The sequence below is a fragment of the Drosophila yakuba genome, chromosome X, assembly GCF_016746365.2.
Source record: "Drosophila yakuba strain Tai18E2 chromosome X, Prin_Dyak_Tai18E2_2.1, whole genome shotgun sequence".
Lineage (NCBI taxonomy): Eukaryota > Metazoa > Arthropoda > Insecta > Diptera > Drosophilidae > Drosophila > Drosophila yakuba.
Genome location: NC_052526.2, coordinates 10,870,046 through 10,892,796, shown reverse-complemented (window position 1 = coordinate 10,892,796; position 22,751 = coordinate 10,870,046). Strand labels below are relative to the sequence as shown.

Sequence of the window (22,751 nt, the reverse complement as noted above, 5' to 3'; positions counted from 1 at the left end):
CGTATGATCATGCAACTAGATATTGAATCCTTTCATACCTGTATATGGAAATAGTGTTAGTGCGTGTCGATATGTATGTATGTACTCTGACCTTTTTACTTATCTCTATCTATCTAAACCTCTATCTATAACTCTTACTCTTTAATCATACTTCGGTTTTAGTTTCCCACTATGATTTCCGTTTCGTTTTGTGCATGCGAGTGCCTGTGTGTGCGTGTGTGTCGGTGGGATAATACATAGATTCCCAGACAGTTTTCAAGTTCTATTGTAGGAGCTTTTGACAATGATTTTCCATTTGCGTAGCTTCAAATTTAAATTCAAATTTGTTTAAGTTTTGTTCTTAATTTCCAGTTATTTTGTACTATCCTTATCATTTTTGTTTCGATCTTGGTTGGGTCATTGCTCGGAATGCTTTAGGTAAAATGGAAAACTCCTTATCAAAGTATTTACATATATTATGGATGCTTTGACAATTGGCTTCGTATCGCATTCTGCAACGCTAAGAAAACCAATAAAAATCATAAGCTTCAGATTCGTCAGCTTGGCTTGACTATTGGACCTGCGCTTAAAGGCTTTGAACCCATACAAAAACCACCGTGCTTTTTCGTTTTTTGATTTGACTTTATTTTCGACTATTGTTTTGGATTCGATTTCGGTTGGTCTGCATTCTATCCTCGATTCCTGGCTAAGGAGCCACCGATCAATGGTTTCTTTGAGTTGATGTTCAGTTCCTGTATCAATATAAGTTTTTGTTTAACGTTCCGTTATGATATTGTACGATAGAGTTTCGGATTTGATAATTTCTGTGGCTGCATAACCATTGCATGTATTGATCGAACGTTACATTTCCCGTTATAGCATCTATAAATGTATAACAAATATAACAGTTGACACACGCCACAATCAAATTCCGATGATTAGAATCCATTGATTGGAGAAAAGTTGCCACTTGTGCTTGTAGCACCAGATTGAATAGAATAAAATTGAATCAAAACGAATCGAGTCCAATCGATCACTATACCTATCGGGCGAGCGATAACCAATTGCGATTACCATAGATTTTTCTCTTCATCGCTAAGCTAGCTATATACCTCTCACGAAACACGGACTTTTTGGCATATGGCAAGCGTTTGCTTTTCAGCACAGCTACACTTACACAAAACACGCGCGCAATTGGAGGATCTCCGCGATAACCGATAGCCAATAACCGATAGTAAGCGGTTCCCTTTGTCGAGCGGCAAACGCTCGGGTGCTCAAAATATAAAGTTTTCGGCTTTTCCGTTTGAGTTATGAACCCGCTAACACAGCAATGAACCGCCTTGAATAACTATGAAATGAAAACACTATTTCACACAATATATATGTACCTAACCGATATACTGATTGATAACTCGCTATCGCTATCTCGCTCTCGCTCGCTCGCTAGCTCGTTCTTGCCAACCATCAATTTTGCTCAGGGCAGCCTCAGATAGTTTTCGATGAGAGCAGAAACTATTTGGGATTGACCGTTGATCGTATATCGATAAGTCCCCAGTTGCCTCAGGTAGGTTGCTCTCTCTCTCTCGCTCCTACTCTCTTTCTCTCTCTCTTCAACACACACACTCTTTCTCTCTCCAACTTTCTCTCTCTCTCTCTCTCTCTCTCTGTCTGGCTCTGTTAAACCAACCAAAGCGAACTCACACAGACAAGAAACAAGACACGCGTACACAGCCAAAAACTAAAATCAAAGTCTGATTAGGACTCGCTGAAATCCGTCCAGACATATCGTGTGGATGATATATATATCCATATACCCATTTTCGATCTGTTAGCCGCCCCTTTTGCCACGCCCCGCTGAGTATGCAACGAAAAAAGAGATCAAAAGCGCAGTAGAGTTGTGATTTGAAACTAGAAATGCATCCGTACGAAGTTTGGAAGAGATTTGCCTAGAGTTGATTGTAGAACTTACCGATTAACACTTGTTTCTGATTTTCGATTATTATGATTTTCATTATTGGGCCGGCTTTTACGCCAGTGGGACCGATTTTCCCGATCAACGTTTATACAAATCCTTTCGTTTTTCGTATTGTTCCATTGAAGTTTTCTCTTTTGTTGGTTAATATGACTTGATATTCTTGATCTAAGAACTGTATAAGTATATAACCCTGTTTGGAACATTTATGTTATTTAGTTCTCCAAAACCCGACCCTTAAATATCTAGCTAAACGAATCAACTTTTTAATCAAACGCTACGCTGAAGTAGAACCGAAATCACACCACAAATTTTAAACTCAAATCAACCGTTCACGAAACTACAAAATGTAAAATAGTTGCTATCTTATCATGTTAAAAGGAACACACACATATTAACACAAAATGTACACATACAGAAACACAATCGCATACAAAACACACGTTATTCTCACAACTAAAACGCTCCAAGTAATAACTTTTCCTTTAAATCGTAGACAACCAAGCCAAATAATTTATGCCAAACCCAAAAACGACAAAAATGTTTTTGTACAAAATATAAATATACAATTTTATCCATAGATAATAAAATCGCAATCGAGAAATATATATATTTTATTTGATTCATTTTTTCTTTTTCTTCTTCTATTTATACTTTGTTTGTACAACAAATGAAAAATGAAAACGAACCGAAAAAAATCGAAAAAAAAACAAAACTTAGACATCCTTATCCTTACCTGGTTCACCGTTTAACATACGCAGGGGATCACGTAGTTCTCACAAGGTAAGCGCCCAACACACACACACTCACACACACACTCGAACGCCCCACACCACACACAGATACACCATCTCCACGAACACAGACACGGATTTGCGTTACACACATACACCCCACATCATCGGCCATCCGTGGAATTGGCCATAGATCATCAGAGATCAGAGATCACAGCTCACAAATCACAACAGCCACACTCCACTCGTCGATCATCTGAGACTGAAAGTCACCGTCTTAGTCTTAGCCAAGTAATCGTATCTCGTAGGCAGTATCTACCGTACATATCTATAGTTTTCGGATCGGTTTCCATTCAGCACTGAACGATGTCCTTGGTTCATCAAATCCAACAATGCAACAATCCAACAACATTAAAGCGACTAGTTAGCGTAGCATCCGATCTGAAACATCTGTAATACCCGATCATCTTTGGATACGAGAGTCATATACATATGTGGCACTAAGCATATCGATAGGCTTTCGCATTTGCATTACCATATAGCCCCATACATAGCCATACTCACATAGTCATGCTCACCTAATCGTCTATTACTATCTACATGTTTTCTATTGTTTTCTACTCTTCGATAATTGTGTTTCCTTGTTTGGCCTTGTTTTGTGTATCGCTGTATCTTCATATCCCTCAATATATATATACTGTTATATATGTATACTATCGTGCATATCCATCTATAACGTATAGTCGTCTAACTAACTGTACTGCTCTTAACTGTACTCGGTTGTAAGTGTGTCTGTCTCTGTGTACCTCTGTCCTCTGTACCTCCTCTGTACAACTGTACCATTGTACTATTATACCATTGTACACCTGTACACTTTTAAACCTGATTAGCTTGATCTCAGCAGTGGGCGTCGAAGGGAACAGTTCTCGTCCGGATGTCACTCATCTCGCGGTCACTGTTACGCGGTCACTGCCACAATCGCAACCACTGTCACTGTCACCGCTCACTGTCACTGTCACTGTCGCTGTCACGATCACCCTCACTGTCATGTCTCGATATGCATTCTTTTGATCGTTTTGCCCTTTGATTTATTATCCTATCAGTTTTCTTTGTTTTCTTGTTTTCTCGTTTTGGTTCTCTGTAAGTATTACGTCTATGTATACGCAAAACCACAATAAAATACCTATGTATAAAGCAAGAAATGACACAGTAATCCTCTGAAGTCTGACTGTGGTCCGTTCTCACTCTACGTTCTTTAACCAAATTGAAAATATCCGAAATCAGCTCAGATATGGCAATCTGCATTGATTTCGTGGCCAGATCATTTGATTTGTTCTTCCGCTCTTGATTTCGTTATTCTTGTCTATAATTGTTCATTTCAATCACATCGATAACGAGTCTAGTCTAGTATGGCGAAGAATACCCCGCGTCATAACTCTCACCACTCTCGGCAAATACCACCTAATACCAACTCCTACTACTGCTCTCTGCCGTATAACTACTTTGTAATAACTCTATATATCAATTTATATATAAATATATACTATATATATATAATATACATTGCTGTGTGGCTTCACTGAATGCGCGAGTGGGTGCGTGTGTGTGCGAGTGCGCAAGTGGATGCTATGGGGCCAAATCAGATGAACTAACCTAACCCAATTCCATGTCCATGTAACCATGTCCAGTACACGATACGGAACGGGCGTGGCCGCTTTGGTATACCCGGTAGCGATCGTAAGCCATTGGTATTGTCAACATATCAGGATGCCCAGCAGCACTTGCCCTATGCCGACGACTCGAATGCCGTCACCCCGATGTCCGAGGAGAATGGGGCCATCATAGTGCCCGTGTACTATGGCAATCTAGGTAAGTTCTAGATGCGCTGTTCTGCCTTAAACGCATGACAGTAACAAGGGTTTCCTTTCAGGCTCTCGGCACTCATCGTATACCTCGCATCAGTCCCGAATATCGTATACCTCACATGGCGATCTACTCGGCGGCATGGCCGTCATGGGCGTCAGCACAATGACCAAGGAGAGCAAATTGCGCAACCGCAACACACGCAATCAATCAGTGGGCGCCACCAATGGCGGCACCACCTGCCTGGACACCAATCACAAGCTCGATCATCGCGACTACGTAAGCCTCTTTAGCCCCACTTACAGACAATTGATTGTTATTGATCTGAACAACCGATTATTTTGGATAATTTCAGGAAATTGGCCTGGAGTGCACGGACGAAGCTGGCAAGATTAAACATCATGACAATCCTTTTATCGAGCCCGTCCAGACACAAACGGTGGTTGACATGAAAGGTAGGATATGCTCGATATACACACCTGTTTAATATATGTATATGCGATAAGTATTATGTTTCGAAGCATATATATTTAATCTTTGATTTTCTTGAAGGTAATATCGATTTCATATTTTATATAGGTAATGCCCTTAAATCTTTTCAATGCCTAACGATTCAAGGATAAATGCAATTTCATCCATTATTCCGATTACACACACGATAACCCCCCATTGCCTTCTGCTCCTTTCAGATGTGATGGTCCTGAATGACATAATCGAACAGGCCGCTGGTCGGCACAGTCGGGCAAGCGATCGCGGTGGTAAGTGCATTGATACAAGCTTACCGATATCTGTAATTGTTTACTATCGATTAATATCCATTCCGTTCATTCTGTACATTCTTGCATCCCAATCGATATCGATCGTCGTCTCTTTTGTGTTAACCTTACATGTGCATTGTTCGATTTGGTTTTCGTTTCCGTTTCCTGTTTCGTTATCATGTAAATACAATACTGTAAACCAGCCTTGCGGGAAATAAAGATTGCCAGTCGATTTTCCCCAACAATCTCTTGTCTTTTCAACAATTTCAATTTTTGGCTTTACAAAAAAAACAGCATAATAGCTTAAAATCATCTCCAAACCAATTTCTTAAAAAAATAATATATAAATAGAAGAAAAAAAACAAATGGAGTGACAGTTTCATTGACCTGGCCAACTTGGCAGTCCTGACAAAAACTTAATTTAATTTGCCCTCATGTTTTATGCATTTCATTTTGCATTTTGATTGCAGTCATGTTTTGATTTTATCGGTTCGCATGCGTTTTGTGACCCCGCCTGGCCGAGTCCTTTGGCCGATTGATTGATTGATTGATTGGTTGATTGACTGATAACTGAAGCGAATGTGCCAGTGTGTCCTGCTCCTAGAGCTCGCATGCGGCCTGCATCGTGTGCATCCTGTGCATCCCTCCATTGATAGCCGATAACCAATAACCAATAACCATTAACCGATAGCCCCACTTCCGCCGGCGAAGAGCGAACGATGCGTTGCCTTTGTTTATACATATATATTTTATTATCCTTTGTGTTCTGTTCTGCATTTAAACTCTTCCTCGCGTGCATACCTATATATACATATATATAAATATTTTTGATTTCTCTTTTAAATTCCTTTGTTCTAAGCTGAAAAAACAAGCAACTTATTTTATATATATACCTATGCATATATATCCAAACATATATATATATATATACTCCAATGAATGACTTCTTTGACTCGTCCATTTTATTTAATGCCGTTGATGCTAACAGAAGAAAGCGAACAAGCAAAAATGACAAAACCAATACAGCAAATGTTTAAAAACAAACAAAAACAACAGTCCGTTCCAAAACTTTAAGAAGTGCAGTTAGCAAGCCACACTCACACAGCCAAACAGCCACACACCCATAAATAATTAGAGTTATTTTCTCACACACACACTCACACACACACACGCGTACTGCGGAAGAGCAGGCGCTCTCTTAAGCCTTTCTCCGCTTTCTCTCTCTCTCTCTCTCTCTCTCAGAAACGTTAAGAATTCGCATTTCGCACGCTGCTGCCGCTCTCACCCACACACAGACAATTAACACACACACACACTGAGCAGCCGGAGAGGTGACGAAATCTCCTTTCCTGCCAGTCACGACAGTGTGTCGTCACAAAGGCTGCTCTTTCAAGAGGCTCAATTAGACAAAAAGTTTCAAAAATATTCTAATAAAATTCAAGTAAAACAAGTAAATCGCAAAATTCGATTTTCTTCCCTTGTTGGTTACAATGCTAAATGTTTTAACTTTCGTTAACTATTTTTTTATTGCATGCCTAAACTAGTTACTTGTATATTTTAGAGAATTTCCTAACTAGATAAATAATTATATTTTTTAAGTACATTTTGTCGTATTTGGTAGTTATTTTGAATTTTGGCGTAATAGAGTGCATAAGAAACAACAGTATATTTGTTAATACAAGAGCATGCTTCTGTTGATCAGTTCGTAGATCATTATTTAGTCCAATCACATTCACTCTTATCTAATGATTTCATGATTATAAACAATATGCTTAGAACTAATTTAACTGGTAATTGAAGCGCCGAACAACGATTGTATTGGAATATGATTCGAATAGTATTTTATTAGTGACTTTTCCAAATGTCCGTATGGATTCCTATGAAGAGGAACTAACCTATTCCAGCTGAAAGTCAAAAAGTAGTTCGTTACCAGAATTGGCCGCATATAGATCTCGATCAGCTTTTAGTAGAGAAGTGCCGACATGTTTGGCGTTAAAATCTTCGGGTGCCGAAGTCAAGATATTCCCAACGTAAAGGTGGCAAAAGGTCGAAATATATTAGTTTTAGTGTAGTAATTAAACAATGATAGACTGTGTTGAAATGAATTTCTCTTAAAAATGTGTTGTATTATAAAAGCTGGAAGGATAGTATATTTTTTTATATAGTAGTTGTTGATAGCTTGCCAGCTCTAAAAATGAATATCTATCATTCACAGCCAAGTAGTTCAGTTGAGTTAATACCTATATAGTACCTCTAAAATGTAAAAACAAATTCGCAATCCTACGTACAAACTTTTCGTTATCGCAATGTGCAATGTGCAAAGCAAGAATTGAGCATCAGTATCTCAAAGCCAAAGCCTCTCTTTCACACAAGACACAAACTTTGAACCGTTTGAACCGCTTAACGAATAATATCCAATGCAATGAGCTTCAACAAACTAAAACAGCAATACAATTAATTAAAAACAAAAAAAAAAAAAGCAAAATACAAAAAAAAACAAAAAATGAAAACGAATGAAAACTATCTAAAGTAAAAGCAATCTGGCTGAGTCAAAGTTGGTCAAATCACCACTAATAACAAATTTTTGTATGGTTCAGTCTCCGTTTACTATTTCCCAACAGAGGACGATGACGAGGATGGGCCGACGTTCAAAGACAAGGCACTCGAAGTGATCCTCAAAGGCATCGATGTGTTTTGTGTGTGGGACTGTTGCTGGGTTTGGTTGAAATTTCAGGAGTGGGTATCGCTCATCGTCTTCGATCCCTTCGTCGAGCTCTTCATCACGCTGTGCATTGTGGTCAACACGATGTTCATGGCGATGGATCACCACGATATGAACAAGGAGATGGAGCGCGTGCTCAAGAGTGGCAACTATGTGAGTACCATCTTACATCCCACCCACATACCTCTAAGAGGTATGGCAGTCCATATTTCGAATGCTGTGATCAAAATACTGATAATTATTTACGCACAAAAACAGAAAAACGATTTTCGCCAAAATTTCAATATTTTCAATTGGTATTCTCGGTATAACTTGGCTAAAAATGGTCAGAAAGTTAAAAGAATTACATTTTTGTACTCCTAATTACCAATACTAACCAGGCAAATCACCTTTTGACCGACTTTGTAAAAATAATTTTTGGCCACATTTTCGCATTTTTTGTAAGGGGTAACATCATTAAAAATTGCAAAAAATGTGAAAAAACTGGAGTCCCCATTTTTGAACACATTTCAATTGGAAATTTAATTACGAATTCAACGAGGTATGACATTTCGTATTTAGCTCATTACTTTTAATGTTATGGCCAAAAAACTGATTATTTTAGGTTAAAAACGCAGGAAAACGATATTGTTAATTTGCTTGAAGAGTATGTGTTTTCACTTACCAATTTATTGTTGAGCACAAAAAGGCACTCGCCATTGTCACTGAAATAAATGAAATAGAACATCCAGATTGTAAGAATTTATGCACTGTTTGGCACAATAACGAGGTTTTCCAACATTTGTTTCATACATTAATTAATGATTAATGATAAATTTTTCGCGGGATGGCCGTAACCGGCGGATCGGCTATGAACTCCATTGTCTGTTAGCTCTTTCGTATGTCCCAGATGAGTATGAAACCCTCCAGACCAGCAGAGGCGATCCAAAGACCATCCGGGGAGAACTTCACGGAATTCACGTGCGACATGTGACCCCGACCCACCTTAATGCAGTTGTTCTCGTTCTGCACGTCCCAAAATCTGAAATGCAGAGATGTGAAAGGTTTTTAGTTAGTTAGCCATCGATTATTTAAATAGGATAAAACAGGATTTTATTAATTGCAATGTTTACATTTGAATGCTGAATCGTTGTATTTTGGTTTAACCTATGCTTACTGGGCCACCAAGAAATAAAATATATACATATATTTATTATTTTTGAAAATAAATAAAAATTAAAAAATACTAAATACCAAATAATACTAAATTTTAAGTAATAATAAATACCAAATAATACTAAATCCTAAGTAATAGTATATACTAAATAATACTAAATACCAAATAATACCAAATACTAAGTGATACTTAATACTAAAAATTACCAAATAATTGGTGCCCTTCTCTGCGCTTCTCAAAAGTTCTACTTAAGCAAACAACCTTTTCAGGGTTTTTTTTAAAAATACCAAGTGAAAGTAGTGATTTTAGTGGCCGCAGAAAATATCAATAATGTGCATTCGATCAAGTTAAAGTGCCTGAGCCAGCTATTTTTGAGTAGCTTCAACCAGCTGTGAGCTCTGACGTAGAAAGAGAAAAGGAGCTGGGCAAAAGGAGAGAGACGCTTAACTTTTGGCGAGAGGAAGAATCTCAATCTTTTTCCAACGGTTATTGGCAAAATATCATCATCAAAAATTGGAAGAAAAGTAGAAATAAAATTTCGGATGTTCTGATCAAAATACTGATATTTATAGAGAAAATCTATTTTCGGCAAAAAAAAAAAACAGAAAAACAAAAATAAAATAAAATAAAACGTATATCATATATGTGATATAATTACAACATCCATGCTTCACTCTTCCAGTTCTTCACGGCCACCTTCGCCATCGAGGCCACCATGAAGCTGATGGCCATGAGCCCCAAGTACTATTTCCAGGAGGGCTGGAACATCTTCGACTTCATCATCGTGGCCCTATCACTCTTGGAGCTGGGACTCGAGGGTGTCCAGGGTCTGTCCGTCTTGCGTTCCTTTCGATTGGTAAGCCTCGTTTCGTTAATGCAACTCTATTAGTCTAGTGAGTTAGTAAGTTAGTTAGTAAGTTACTACGACTCTAATCTCGAACTTTAGCAGGCGAAAACTGTTGTGATATCCGCGCTAATCGAATCGTAATTAACTCGTACTCGTGCTCGCATAAAAACCCCTTTCTGATCTTCCTTTCTGACCCGCCAATTTGCAGCTGCGTGTTTTCAAGCTGGCCAAATCGTGGCCGACACTGAATTTGCTCATATCGATTATGGGCCGCACTGTCGGCGCCCTCGGCAATCTGACCTTCGTCCTGTGCATTATTATCTTCATATTCGCGGTCATGGGCATGCAGCTGTTTGGCAAAAACTACACAGGTACTTTGGGAGAACCTTCAGAGCCTCCAGAACCTCAAAAACCTCCTGATCCTAAACCAGATTCAACCATCCAATTATCCAACTATCCAAGTATCCAACTCCCACATCCAAAATCGTTAACCAAAAGGCCTCGAATTCAAAAAGCAAAGTTCTAGCGTGCAATGAAACTATTTTCTTAGTGCAACCTTTCTCCAACTTTTTGCCTTCAACTTATTCAACTTACATACGTTTTTTGACTCTATATAATATGCTCCTAATTCCTATAATAATTCTTAGCCATAGTCTTGAAAATACACCTACGTAAGATCAAGAATTCGCCAAATCCGAGAACACGTTTAGAGAGCCACGCTTTGGGCACGGTTTTATCTTAAGTTAACCACAAGTTTCAGTTTGATTTTAGTCAATATTTTTACGATTCTGCTTTTGCTGCCAAATGAAAAATTATCAAGAAATTCTAGCGGAAAATCATGCCCGGACTATGTCTGCTTTAGCATTTTTTCCTAGAGAGATCCTTAACATTTTAGCATTCTTAAGCGAATGTTACGCTATAAGACTCCTTTTATAGGACTGGAACTAATGAACTAATACCCTAAGTAAGAAAAATATTACGTGTATACATATATAGCAAGTACTTAAGCGTTTATGGGGCTCAAAAATCATTGATATCGGTGTGATATAAATTGATATTTTACATTAATATTAAAAGCGATTGTTTTTTGGATTAATTCTATATAACCTAAATACGATTTTTTTTCCACTATATTTTCCTAATGCTTTGCCCGGCTTTTAAAACAAAACAAAACCAATCGAATCGAACCAAATCCTCCTAACTAAATAAACAACATAATCGATTAACCAATCTGATTGAATCAACTTTCCATACACCAATTGCCAATTGAACTGTGAATGATCCCCCAAAAAAATAAACCAAATCAAATCAAATCGAATCGAATCGAAATCAATTCGCAAACTGCAGCTGCGTGTATTTAAATTGGCGAAATCTTGGCCAACACTTAATTTACTCATTTCGATTATGGGACGCACCATGGGCGCTTTGGGTAATCTGACATTTGTACTTTGCATTATCATCTTCATCTTTGCGGTGATGGGAATGCAACTGTTCGGAAAGAATTATCATGGTAAGTGCAAGATCGATCGCATCCCCAACTACCAACTATCATACCAGACTTTATTCGATTTGTGTGTTATGTGTGTTTCTGTTCACTAAATGTACGTATTCGTATCCGTTTTCGTAATCGTATTCGTGTCTATGTGTCATGGGAGCCATTAATCCCAGTATTCCCTATTTATTTCGATCAACCTGTTCATTGTCTGTTTGTACTGCTACTGCGTTGTTTGTGCCCACCAAACTGGGGGAATCCAAATATGTAGATTAAAGCAACACCCCATCCATTTGGATTCCTTCGAGAGATATATAAGCAATATCATCGTACCATGCTACCTTATAATTTATTCCACACCCAATGAGTTTTCGTTACTTTTGCGGCCTGCTTAGCTCATCAGTCCGTGTATCCGTATTAAAAAACCAAGCCCCATCCTAAGCAATCCAGCATAGTCGTTCTCTAGCGACTATAAAAGAATGATTTATGATTTACTTGGAGCTTAGGATCTAAAGATCTTAAGATCATTGAGTGCCCGTGTCCTCCGTAAGTACTCCTGCCAGCGAAAGTGCGGCAACTAACTTTTCTCCTAGCTAATTTACTCCAAGCTCGTCTCTTTGATTTTTTCCTTCCTAAGCATTATGTATATGCGATCGCAAGCGTAAACTTTGTATAGCTACACACTTTCGTAGCTCTAGCCTGACTCTAAAAAAAAAAAAGCAACTCAAAAACTCAATAAAATCAAATGATGTTGATGGAGATGAGGCGTGCGTTACTTTTCGGTTTCCTACTTTTCCTTTTTGTGTACGATTTTAATGGCATTTTTAACCTGTACCACACACCGTTTTTTGTGAGTGCCCGCTGCGCTGAACACTTTTTGCACACGCTTTTGTATGTGGCTTGACACCAAACAAAAACCAATGCAAATGAAATAAAGAACACCAATTGAAACTGTGTCCAACTATCCAAATATCCGAACTTAAACTATAGAAAACAGAACGAGTGTGAGTAACTGTTGCTAATTCATCTCAAAACCATCACCAGATCACAAGGACCGCTTTCCGGATGGCGACTTGCCGCGCTGGAACTTCACCGACTTCATGCACAGCTTCATGATCGTGTTCCGGGTGCTCTGCGGAGAATGGATCGAGTCCATGTGGGACTGCATGTACGTGGGCGACGTCTCGTGCATTCCCTTCTTCTTGGCCACCGTTGTCATCGGCAATCTTGTGGTGAGTATTCGATAAAGCTGCTTGTAAACGATGCAGCTGCTTGCTTCCTGCTTATGGAATTAATGCTGATACATCGCCTAAATAAAAGCTTAAAGTATTGCATTGGGCAGTTAACTAATTGATGTTGTATACTTGCAGGTACTTAACCTTTTCTTAGCCTTGCTTTTGTCCAATTTTGGCTCATCTAGCTTATCAGCGCCGACTGCCGATAACGATACGAATAAAATAGCCGAGGCCTTCAATCGAATTGGCCGATTTAAAAGTTGGGTTAAGCGTAATATTGCTGATTGTTTCAAGTTAATACGTAACAAATTGACAAATCAAATAAGTGATCAACCATCAGGTGAGAGGACCAACCAGATCAGTTGGATTTGGAGCGAAGGTTTTTATCCACTTGTTTTCCAATTACTAAACTACTTTTAATTATATGATAATCGTAATACTCGTATATTGCCAACGATATAATTGCGTATACCGTTAACGTTAACTTCAACTCACTATTGGCCAGTAATTGAATTGTGTAATCGATCTAAAACCAATATCAGTATCTAAATCAATTACAAATACCAAAAATCAAATCAAACCCAATTCGCATTCTGTATACTAATTGTAAAAGGAGAAATCCCCAAACTTAAAATACGTTCTTAGCTGACAATTTGCAAAAATTCTCTTTAGTTAGTTTCAAGTATACCTCTCCCTCCCCCCTTTTAGACCTAGACCTAGACCTTTAACCTCGACCTCAACCTCAGACTCAGACTCAGCCATTCAAACCACTCACCGGAAACATTTATCTGTATCTGTATCTGTAAAGCGAAAAAACCAAAAGACTCATCCTGGTATTCATGTCGATCGAGAGATTGCTTCCATTTCTTTGGTTTGTTTGTATCGGTTCCCGTTCGATTTGAACCTAAGTGTTGTTGTTCTTCAGCCGGTCACTGATCCTGCGACCTCTGACCTCTGACCTTAGACCTCAGACCTCAGACATCCTCTGACCAATGTGAGTCGCGCTGAGGGAACTGTGCCGTGTCGTGCCATTTCCGATCACATCATACCCAACAAACAACTAAAACAAATCGTAACCGTAACCGTATCCGTATCCGTCATAATCTGTAGCATTACTTAGATAGTCTGTATTTAGCTGAACCGAAAGTAACAGTATCAGTATCTGTATCAGTATCAGTACCAGTTATCCAAAAACCAAAAGTATATTGTTCTCTAATACGTATTTTCCTTAGATACATATTATTCAAGTTTCTAAACATTTTATAAACTAGTTTGATCCTCGTCGTCAATACTGTTAGCAATTGAGTATTTATGACTTTGGTTGAGTTCTTTGAATCTAGCATAAAATTACTAAGCCTTGTTTAACATCACCCTTTTGATTTCGGACCTAGGTTAATGGTTTTGGTTTTGGTTTTGGTTTCACAACAACCACTTCCCCACATCCTTGTACATTTGCATTTTCAATATTCCTCGCTGGCAGCGCAAGCGGAGATTAATTGGCCGAGCTGAAACAAAAAAAGAAGATTTCAATATTTCGAATAAAAAGCAACTCCCACATGGCAAATTGAATTATGTGTCTAGCTGACATTACCGAAAACGAAACATAAATAAGCGAAAACAGTATTAGACTCGCATTGTAATGTGGAATTATATAAATTGAAAGTAAAACAGTGGATTTGATCCTTCATAGTGTTATGAACTTTTCTTACTCTCGTTATTCAATTTATTATTTGTTCGATTTACTGTCTATGTATTAGTAATATGTATGGATTTTTGTTTATACCTTAGCAACTCGAATCATCCGTCACCTTAAAGTTGCATCCACTGACTGCCGCACAGTGGAAACAGCTTGTCTCCACTGATGCCAGCCAGTGGAAACACTTTGGTTATTTACGGCTCACCAGCTTATTCAATTAATTGATCAGTTACGTTCCTTAGTTGGCATCTCTGGTGCGGTTGCGGTGGAAATCACCCAAGCCGCCCACTGTTGCCGAGTAGTGGAAACACCTTAGTTCAATTCTCAACAGCGATGCGGCAAGCAGTGCATAAAAGGCACTGCTTGCCCATTGATGCTGACTAGTGGAAGCGCCCTAGTTACGTATTGCTCACTAGTTTATTGAGTTCATTGATCATTTTGCGATTTGTGTTGTTCGCTGTTGTGTTGTGAGCGTTCCACCTCCTCCGTTCGTTTCCAGACACTTAACATCAACCCAACCAATCACACGACACCTTAAATACCCTATACGAAACAAGATCCATGCAATGTGAATCACTGACACCGCCACGAATCACTAAAACGAACCGCGAAGACGCTGATTAAGTGTGTGTTTTGTGTTCCTTTTCTGTGCCCTTATCGATTTAACAAATTGAACCCAAAATTAAGTATTAATCGTAATATCTATCTTCATTCTTTTCATTTAAAATGGCTTGTCATGATTTCCCATAAAACATCAAATTCAAAAATTCAAAAAAATCAACCCAAATTTGAATCGGCCGACGTAACGAACAACGCTTAAACGAAATCGAATCTCGACTCATCCCAAATCGACTATAATCAATTCAATTCAATTCAAATCAAATTGAAATATTCAAATCAACCAAAAACGATCGACAAACAACCAACAACAACAACAACAACTTTAATGCGAACGGCAACTGCTTGTATGAATTATGAATTCGTTTCGCTCTTTATGATTTTCCAACATCGATAATCGATAACCGATCAACAATCGTCATTGCCCATCCGTACAACTCAATAACAACATATATATATATATATAAATGCCATACCTCTGTTACGTTACATATGTATATATCGAACCGATTATGTAAACACACTATCTATAAACCTATTACGATCGAATATGGGATACGAAAGGCAAAGGCGTTTGTCGTTGTATTTCTGCAGAGCATGGTGACAACGAACTGGAGCTGGGCCACGACGAGATCCTCGCCGACGGCCTGATCAAGAAGGGGATCAAGGAGCAGACGCAACTGGAGGTGGCCATCGGGGATGGCATGGAGTTCACGATACACGGCGACATGAAGAACAACAAGCCGAAGAAATCCAAATATCTAAATAACGCAACGGTAAATACAATCCTTTCGAGCGCGAATCGCCTATCGAAATTATCGAATTTCAATTTCGACTGGAACTTGAGCTTGGGTCACTTTCTTTAATTTATTAATTTTTTATTTTTTGTTAATGGTACTCGAGCTCAAGTGCGCATTCTCTTATTTGTGTTTACTAACCAACCCGATTCCCATACACAATTGAGTAATAATAATAACTACAAGTACTACCCCTACTACTTCTCCCAGAAATACTTTCTTGTCGAATATTTCATAGATTTACATTATTTGTTTTATTCCTCTTTTTCGTTCATTAAATTGACACTTTTTCTGTCTATATGTGTTTTTAACAATCCAATTACAAAAAAAAAAAAAAATCCTAAAAACTTAAACAACCAACCCAACTGAAAACAAAATAACGAAACACATGAACTGAAATCTGAAAAAAACAAAAAAAAAAAACAAATACTAAAAATATCTATACCGATATATATAAATATATATATGTATAACTATAACTATACAGATGATTGGCAACTCAATTAACCACCAAGACAATAGACTGGAACACGAGCTAAACCATAGAGGTTTGTCCTTACAGGACGACGACACTGCCAGCATTAACTCATATGGTAGCCATAAGAATCGACCATTCAAGGACGAGAGCCACAAGGGCAGCGCCGAGACGATGGAGGGCGAGGAGAAGCGCGACGCCAGCAAGGAGGATTTAGGTCTCGACGAGGAACTGGACGAGGAGGGCGAATGCGAGGAGGGCCCGCTCGACGGTGATATCATTATTCATGCACACGACGAGGATATACTCGATGAATATCCAGCTGATTGCTGCCCCGATTCGTACTATAAGAAATTTCCGATCTTAGCCGGTGACGATGACTCGCCGTTCTGGCAAGGATGGGGCAATTTACGACTGAAAACTTTTCAATTAATTGAAAATAAATATTTTGAAACAGCTGTTATCACTATGATTTTAATGAGTAGCTTAGCTTTGGTAAGTCAACTACAAAATTAAATTAAATTAAATTAAATTAAATTTATCGAGAAAAAAAGTAAACCTTTAAAGAAAATTAATATTAATCCAAAAGACTCCAAAGCAGACTCAAGACTCTTGTTTGCCATTTCGATTGTTGCAAATTTGTGTCATTTGCTTTTTTAAAATGCTAAAAACGCAAATCGTAGCTTGCAACAGATCACTAAATTTATCAATTTAATTCAAAATTCAAAATGCATTCAAAATAAGCAAAACAATTGAATATGTAGTTAATCAAGCCATGCTTAAACTTTACCAAAGTTGATTGCTTCATTCAAAAAAAACCCCCCGCCCCCAACCGACCCAACTTTTGAGTTCGATCCCAGAATCCACCCAGTATATAGCATAGCATAGTTATAGCGTAGACCTCTTCCCCAATTTGATCTGATTTTTCTGTTTCAAGTATCTAAAAACCGATGGCACTTCTTACTCTGCCTCCCAGTACAGAGCTGATCAAGATTTTCCATCGGCATTAAGCTTAAATTGAATATTATTCCCCACTATCCACAACTGAGAGAAGATACTATTGTATTTTGTTAGCTTTAATGGTTTGCCTCTTATGCCTAGGCACATTCCTGTCAAACGGCTTGTGTCTCCGCGTGAGATCGCAAACCCTGGTCAGAGATCTACTGGATTATCTTGTAGATCGGCTAGTGTTAGTTGTAGATGTTCCTGTTTACCTAGATATTCGATATAGAACTAGATGTAGACGCTTTGTGCGTATCATTTCAAGAATTTTGTCTTCAATTTCTTTGAAAATTTTTCTTTAATTGCGTTTGACTTTAATTTGTCCGCCCAAGAAGAAGATCAGAAAAAAAAGGCAAAAAAAATGAAAAAGAGGAACACCAAGATGGAAAAGCCGACTGTTGTACAGCAATGCAGCAACGCTTTAAATACCATTTTAATACTCATTAATGTTATATAGCTTCTTATACTGCTTCTAGATAATTGTTAAACTCGTTCTCGTCTAATGTTACCTCATACTCACCTAACCACTCTATAACGCCAATGTAAATGTCCATGTGTTTCTTCTATGAATACGCAACACCAACGAATCACCAACGAATCAACGTACCACCGACTCATCGATACTCTACGAATACGACGAAATTCCTCTTCGAACTGGAACAGGCATTAGAAGATGTACATCTGCCACAAAGACCCATACTGCAGGATATTTTATACTATATGGACAGAATATTTACGGTTATATTCTTCTTGGAAATGTTAATCAAGTGGTTGGCGCTCGGCTTCAAAGTGTACTTCACCAACGCGTGGTGTTGGCTCGATTTCGTGATTGTCATGGTAAGTCCACCGGTTACCCAAGTAGATCGCTCCCCAATCAGCTTTCGGACCACTATATATTTTATTTGCCGAACGTATCGAAACCGTATTAAAACTTAACCAACCAACCACAAGACCCTGGACCGAAATGAATTGAGTTACTTGATGACGATTTAAGACTTTTCGGTTGAGCCTTTAGTCTGTATGCCTTATCCCCGTCCCGAAATCAGGACAGAACTCCTGAGAAACCAGCTCATACCGAGTTTGTATCTAAACTGTATATTGCGAACCGTTGTATGATAAAAAGCCAAAGAACTAGTAACAAGTAACTAGTGACAAGTAACAAGTAACTAGTAACAAGTAACAAGTAACTAGTAACAAATATCTAGTAACTAGTAAACAGTAAAGAGTAAACTTAATAAATTTGTTTGATATTAGCATAGGCTAGCATAGTTAAACACATTAGCTTAGTACGATAAGTCCCCTCCATACATACATACATATACGCGTATATACAACATAGATAATCCCTATAGACATAGCTTATCCAACTTTGAGTTTCGTTTTGAGTTACCCGCCAATCTAAATCGCCCATCTAGCTGTCGCTAATTAATTTGGCCGCGGTCTGGTCCGGGGCCGATGATGTGCCCGCCTTTCGCTCGATGCGAACTCTGCGCGCCCTGCGACCTCTGCGGGCAGTTTCGCGCTGGGAGGGCATGAAAGTAAGTAGCGTCCACCACAGCCTCTCTATCTCTCTCTCTCTCTCTCTCTCTCGCTGTCTCTGTGTGTCTCTCTCGCTCTTTCTCCTCCTTAAAAGTTCTAATCTAATCTAATCTAATGTCAGAATAAATTCCTATATATGTTTCTCGCTGTGTAACTTTCCCTCATTCGCATTCACTGTTGTCTCCATGTGTGTGCGAGTGTGGGTATGTGTGCGTGCGTGCGTGTATGTGTGTATGTGTGCTAAATATACAACTAATACAATATTCAATAGCTATATACATTCGTTAAATGTTGTTGCTTCACTAACAAACAGAGTTCCCTTCTTGCGCTCTATCTAAATGGCGAGCTCTACAATCTTCAATCACATATCTATCAAAAACTGTTATACTTCAACCGCTACGATCTCTTCAGCTGGTTGTACACGGTGCAGCGGCTATTGGAATAAATGCAAAGCGCCGTTTACAACTAACACAAAACGGTTGAAAGCTTTCGGGAACCCACATTGATCGCAACTTCGTTGGCAAAGCGCTTAAATCCTCGCCTCCTAAACTGTTATACACACACTGAATACATGTTCGAGCAATGTTATCAATCACAGTCAATTCTCAATTTTGTGTTCTGAGCCTACATACATACATATATCGATATTTAAGCCATCTATGTGCGTGTGTATCTATGGGTGTACTTGGATTTCTTTCGCTCAATATGTGTGTGTTATACGCTACTATCCGTCCAAGCCGAATCGCTCACATTGCGCCCAGGGCAGCGCCATGCTAAGTGTTATACCGGCCAGTTCTGTACATTTTCTGCTGCCTGTTAATGTTGATGTAATCACTCCTACATACATATGTTTGTCCCTACCTACCAAATATACTATATACATATATAATTATACCATTGCCCCAATACTCGTATACCCATATTGTTGCGTAAATATAAAGTTAATGTAAAATGTACAAGCCAATTCAGCTCAACCGCAATATCCTTAAGAAGCTTTGTAGGCAATGTATTCCATTGCTACCGTCGCGCGCTTCAGCTTAGCTGCATACGGTTATAGTTTAAAGAAGTATTCTAGGACCATTGATACATACTTACCTAGGTCAGTCATAGCTTTTAAACTGTACTATATATATAATAATCCTACGTATTTATTGAAATTAGAGTTAGGAACAAAACATGTAACACGATTGGTCAGCTGACGTAGCTGTTATACGAGTACAAGCGTATAATAACTTGTGTATAAGTAGTTTGGTTCAATAACTAGAGATAGCTTAGCGCTCCCAGTACCTCGAAACCCCATGTACACTCCCAGTTGCCAAGTCCGAACCCCCCTAGATCGTTTTGGTTGTCTTAGACAGTTAGTCCTAGTTGAATCCCATCTCCAATGCCACGTCCACATGAACACAACGAATTTGAACCGGAACTGGACCCCCTCCCCTCGCCACGGCCTCCAACTTAGCGGCACAAAACTATAAACTATATGAAACTATATATCCATCTGTATAGGTGTATGTACATACCAAATGTATATCCCCATAATTGTTGCAAGCGAACTACGCAAAAGGGCCACAACTGCACTGAATTGTACAAACAAGAAGTAAAGAAGTAAAACCAAACCAAAATGTATCCAAAACAATTTGAAAACTTCACGACGCTCAGTCGTTAGTTGTATAGATATCGAAATCGTTTACTCGTATATGTATATATACTGTATATTCAAACACAATCAGTACAATCAGAACAACCAGATGTCGATTAATTCGATATATCGCTCATACGCAGTGGTGGCAGTGTTTTACTTACAACAAACAAAGACGCTCCAGTCGCGTCCCTTTCTCACACCAACTGATATCGCTTGGTCTGGGCTAACTTAACTGAGCTCTCTTTCCATCTGGGGCTAAACTACAACAACCCCCAATGCAAACTGGGATCCACAATACCCAATCGAGTCCGGCAGCAAAGTTTGAGCAAAAATGTGTCAACATAGAGACAGATCAAGACAGTTTAAAAACCAAAAACCAAAAGCCAAAAGCCATAAGCCATTTTTCAATGAGAACCTAGTGATGAGGTCGCACGACTGCACAATGGACTCATTGAGGTTCCTGCCTACGCCGCGACCAACACCAAGTTCGTCATAAAGTAATGTCTGTATATATTAGAAGAATCTATCGAATCATGGAACATCCATTCTCGATCTCTCGTCTATCGTCTATCCTTTATCGTCTATCGTTTCGTTTCGTCCATGGCGCATGCATGCCGAGTTGGTCCATTGTGGAGTGTGGTGCGGCTGGTGGTGCAAACAAGCGTTGTAGGAAACAATCGATTTAGACAGAGCTAGCTTAGATCCCAAAGTCATAACTCTCTCTCTCTCTCTCTCTCTCTAACCTCTGTATCTCTCTGGATGTGCCGTCCCCAACCCCCCAAAGATTTGAAAAGGACCTTCCCGATTTTAGTAATCCGTATCTAACCAAACACACACACACACTCAGCTCTCGTCTCTGTATGTGTCTCTCACCCAGAGCAGTTATCGTATACCTACTAATATACCCTTGGATTGAACCGAAACTACTTCCAATACACATCGAACCAATCCGAAAACCAATCGTAAATGAACCCACAGTAATTTACATATACGTACTATATATGCATATGTGTTAACCTGTTTTTTGTGTGTATGTGTCTACGTCTATAAGTGTTACCATCTATGTATTTGCCAGAATATATACATATAATCGTACCAACTATATAATGTATCAACTATCGTACTACACTAGGCTATTGTTTAAGAACATGTTTTGTCTAAGTCAGAAGAGCGCATTGGTAATACGCAAGTAAGTTCTGCGAACCCATAGGGCCCCTGTCACGCCACGCCCCGCCCCGCCCCCTTTTTGTCGAGCAGCAGCTGCAGCAACAAATAAAACAACAACGGCGCGGATAAATCTCTTTAAAGCTTCTTTTCGTTAGACAGACAGAAACAAAAACCAAAAACTTAAAAAAAGTACAAAAACCTGATACCAAACCGAACAAAGTACCGAAAAAAAAAGAAAGATCAATCACTTTTGCTTTATTTACAAAGAATCTCTAAGTATGCAACTAAATATGTTAAACTTGGCACTATTCGAACTATATCGAAACTAGGTATCGCTTATCAACTTCGTTGCTTCACTTGTTGGAGCTGGTGGTATTCAAGCCTTCAAGACTATGCGAACGTTAAGAGCACTGAGACCACTACGTGCCATGTCCCGTATGCAGGGCATGAGGGTACGTACTTTCCATACATACTCGTAACAACCCAATACCAAACCAATATCAGTATCAATACCAAAATCAAATCAAATCAAATCGAAACCAATTACCACAACAAAAATACTTACCTACAAACAAACAAACAACTTCATCAATCAGTATCAGTAACAGTAACAGTATCAGTATCAGTATCAGTATCTGCATATCGTTAATCGTATCTCAATCCAGCAAATAGCGCCAAATAATCATCATAACTAATACTGGCGACTCCTTTACGCCGTCTTAACCTCTCAACTCGAACTCGTTAACACACCAGCCATTCATTCCAAACTAACAGCAACCGATCCGAATTGTGTAGCTAGATCAATTGAAACGTACATAGCTTTACAGTTAACCATTTGGAAATAATGGTCTCATAACCATGTTCATCTGCACATAGTGCAGCAGTTGAATTCATTTGTTGCATCCGTAATTTGTAAACCTAATGAAATTATCAACATAAATCGTAATTGATTGACTGATTAGATGCTACTTACTACTGCCCAACAACTTACTCAAATCTCTCTCTCTCATCGATCAGCCGAACACAAAAACCACACTCCAAGTACTAGAGTTAATCT

At 38.7% G+C, this 22,751-nt stretch overlaps 1 protein-coding gene across 50 annotated transcripts in view; it reads left to right on the top strand.

Moving 5' to 3' along the window:
• LOC6524977 (sodium channel protein para) overlaps nt 1-22,751 on the top strand; it is a 68,647-nt gene that overhangs the window by 27,867 nt on the left and 18,029 nt on the right. For 4 of the 50 annotated variants that reach the window (XM_039375273.2, XM_039375253.2, XM_039375338.2 and 1 more), the window contains 14 exons: nt 2,672-2,734; nt 4,374-4,554; nt 4,616-4,827; nt 4,904-5,003; nt 5,238-5,306; nt 7,904-8,181; nt 9,867-10,040; nt 11,379-11,541; nt 12,568-12,755; nt 12,894-13,098; nt 15,637-15,848; nt 16,432-16,839; nt 18,010-18,183; nt 22,024-22,146. In XM_039375273.2, the coding sequence (XP_039231207.1) occupies nt 2,672-2,734; nt 4,374-4,554; nt 4,616-4,827; nt 4,904-5,003; nt 5,238-5,306; nt 7,904-8,181; nt 9,867-10,040; nt 11,379-11,541; nt 12,568-12,755; nt 12,894-13,098; nt 15,637-15,848; nt 16,432-16,839; nt 18,010-18,183; nt 22,024-22,146 (2,550 nt within the window). Of the gene's footprint in view, nt 1-2,671; nt 2,735-4,373; nt 4,555-4,615; nt 4,828-4,903; nt 5,004-5,237; nt 5,307-7,903; nt 8,182-9,866; nt 10,041-10,239; nt 10,403-11,378; nt 11,542-12,567; nt 12,756-12,893; nt 13,138-15,636; nt 15,849-16,356; nt 16,840-18,009; nt 18,184-22,023; nt 22,147-22,751 lie in introns of all 50 variants that reach the window. The other 46 variants (XM_039375307.2, XM_039375303.2, XM_039375262.2 and 43 more) reach the window with 28 other exon arrangements.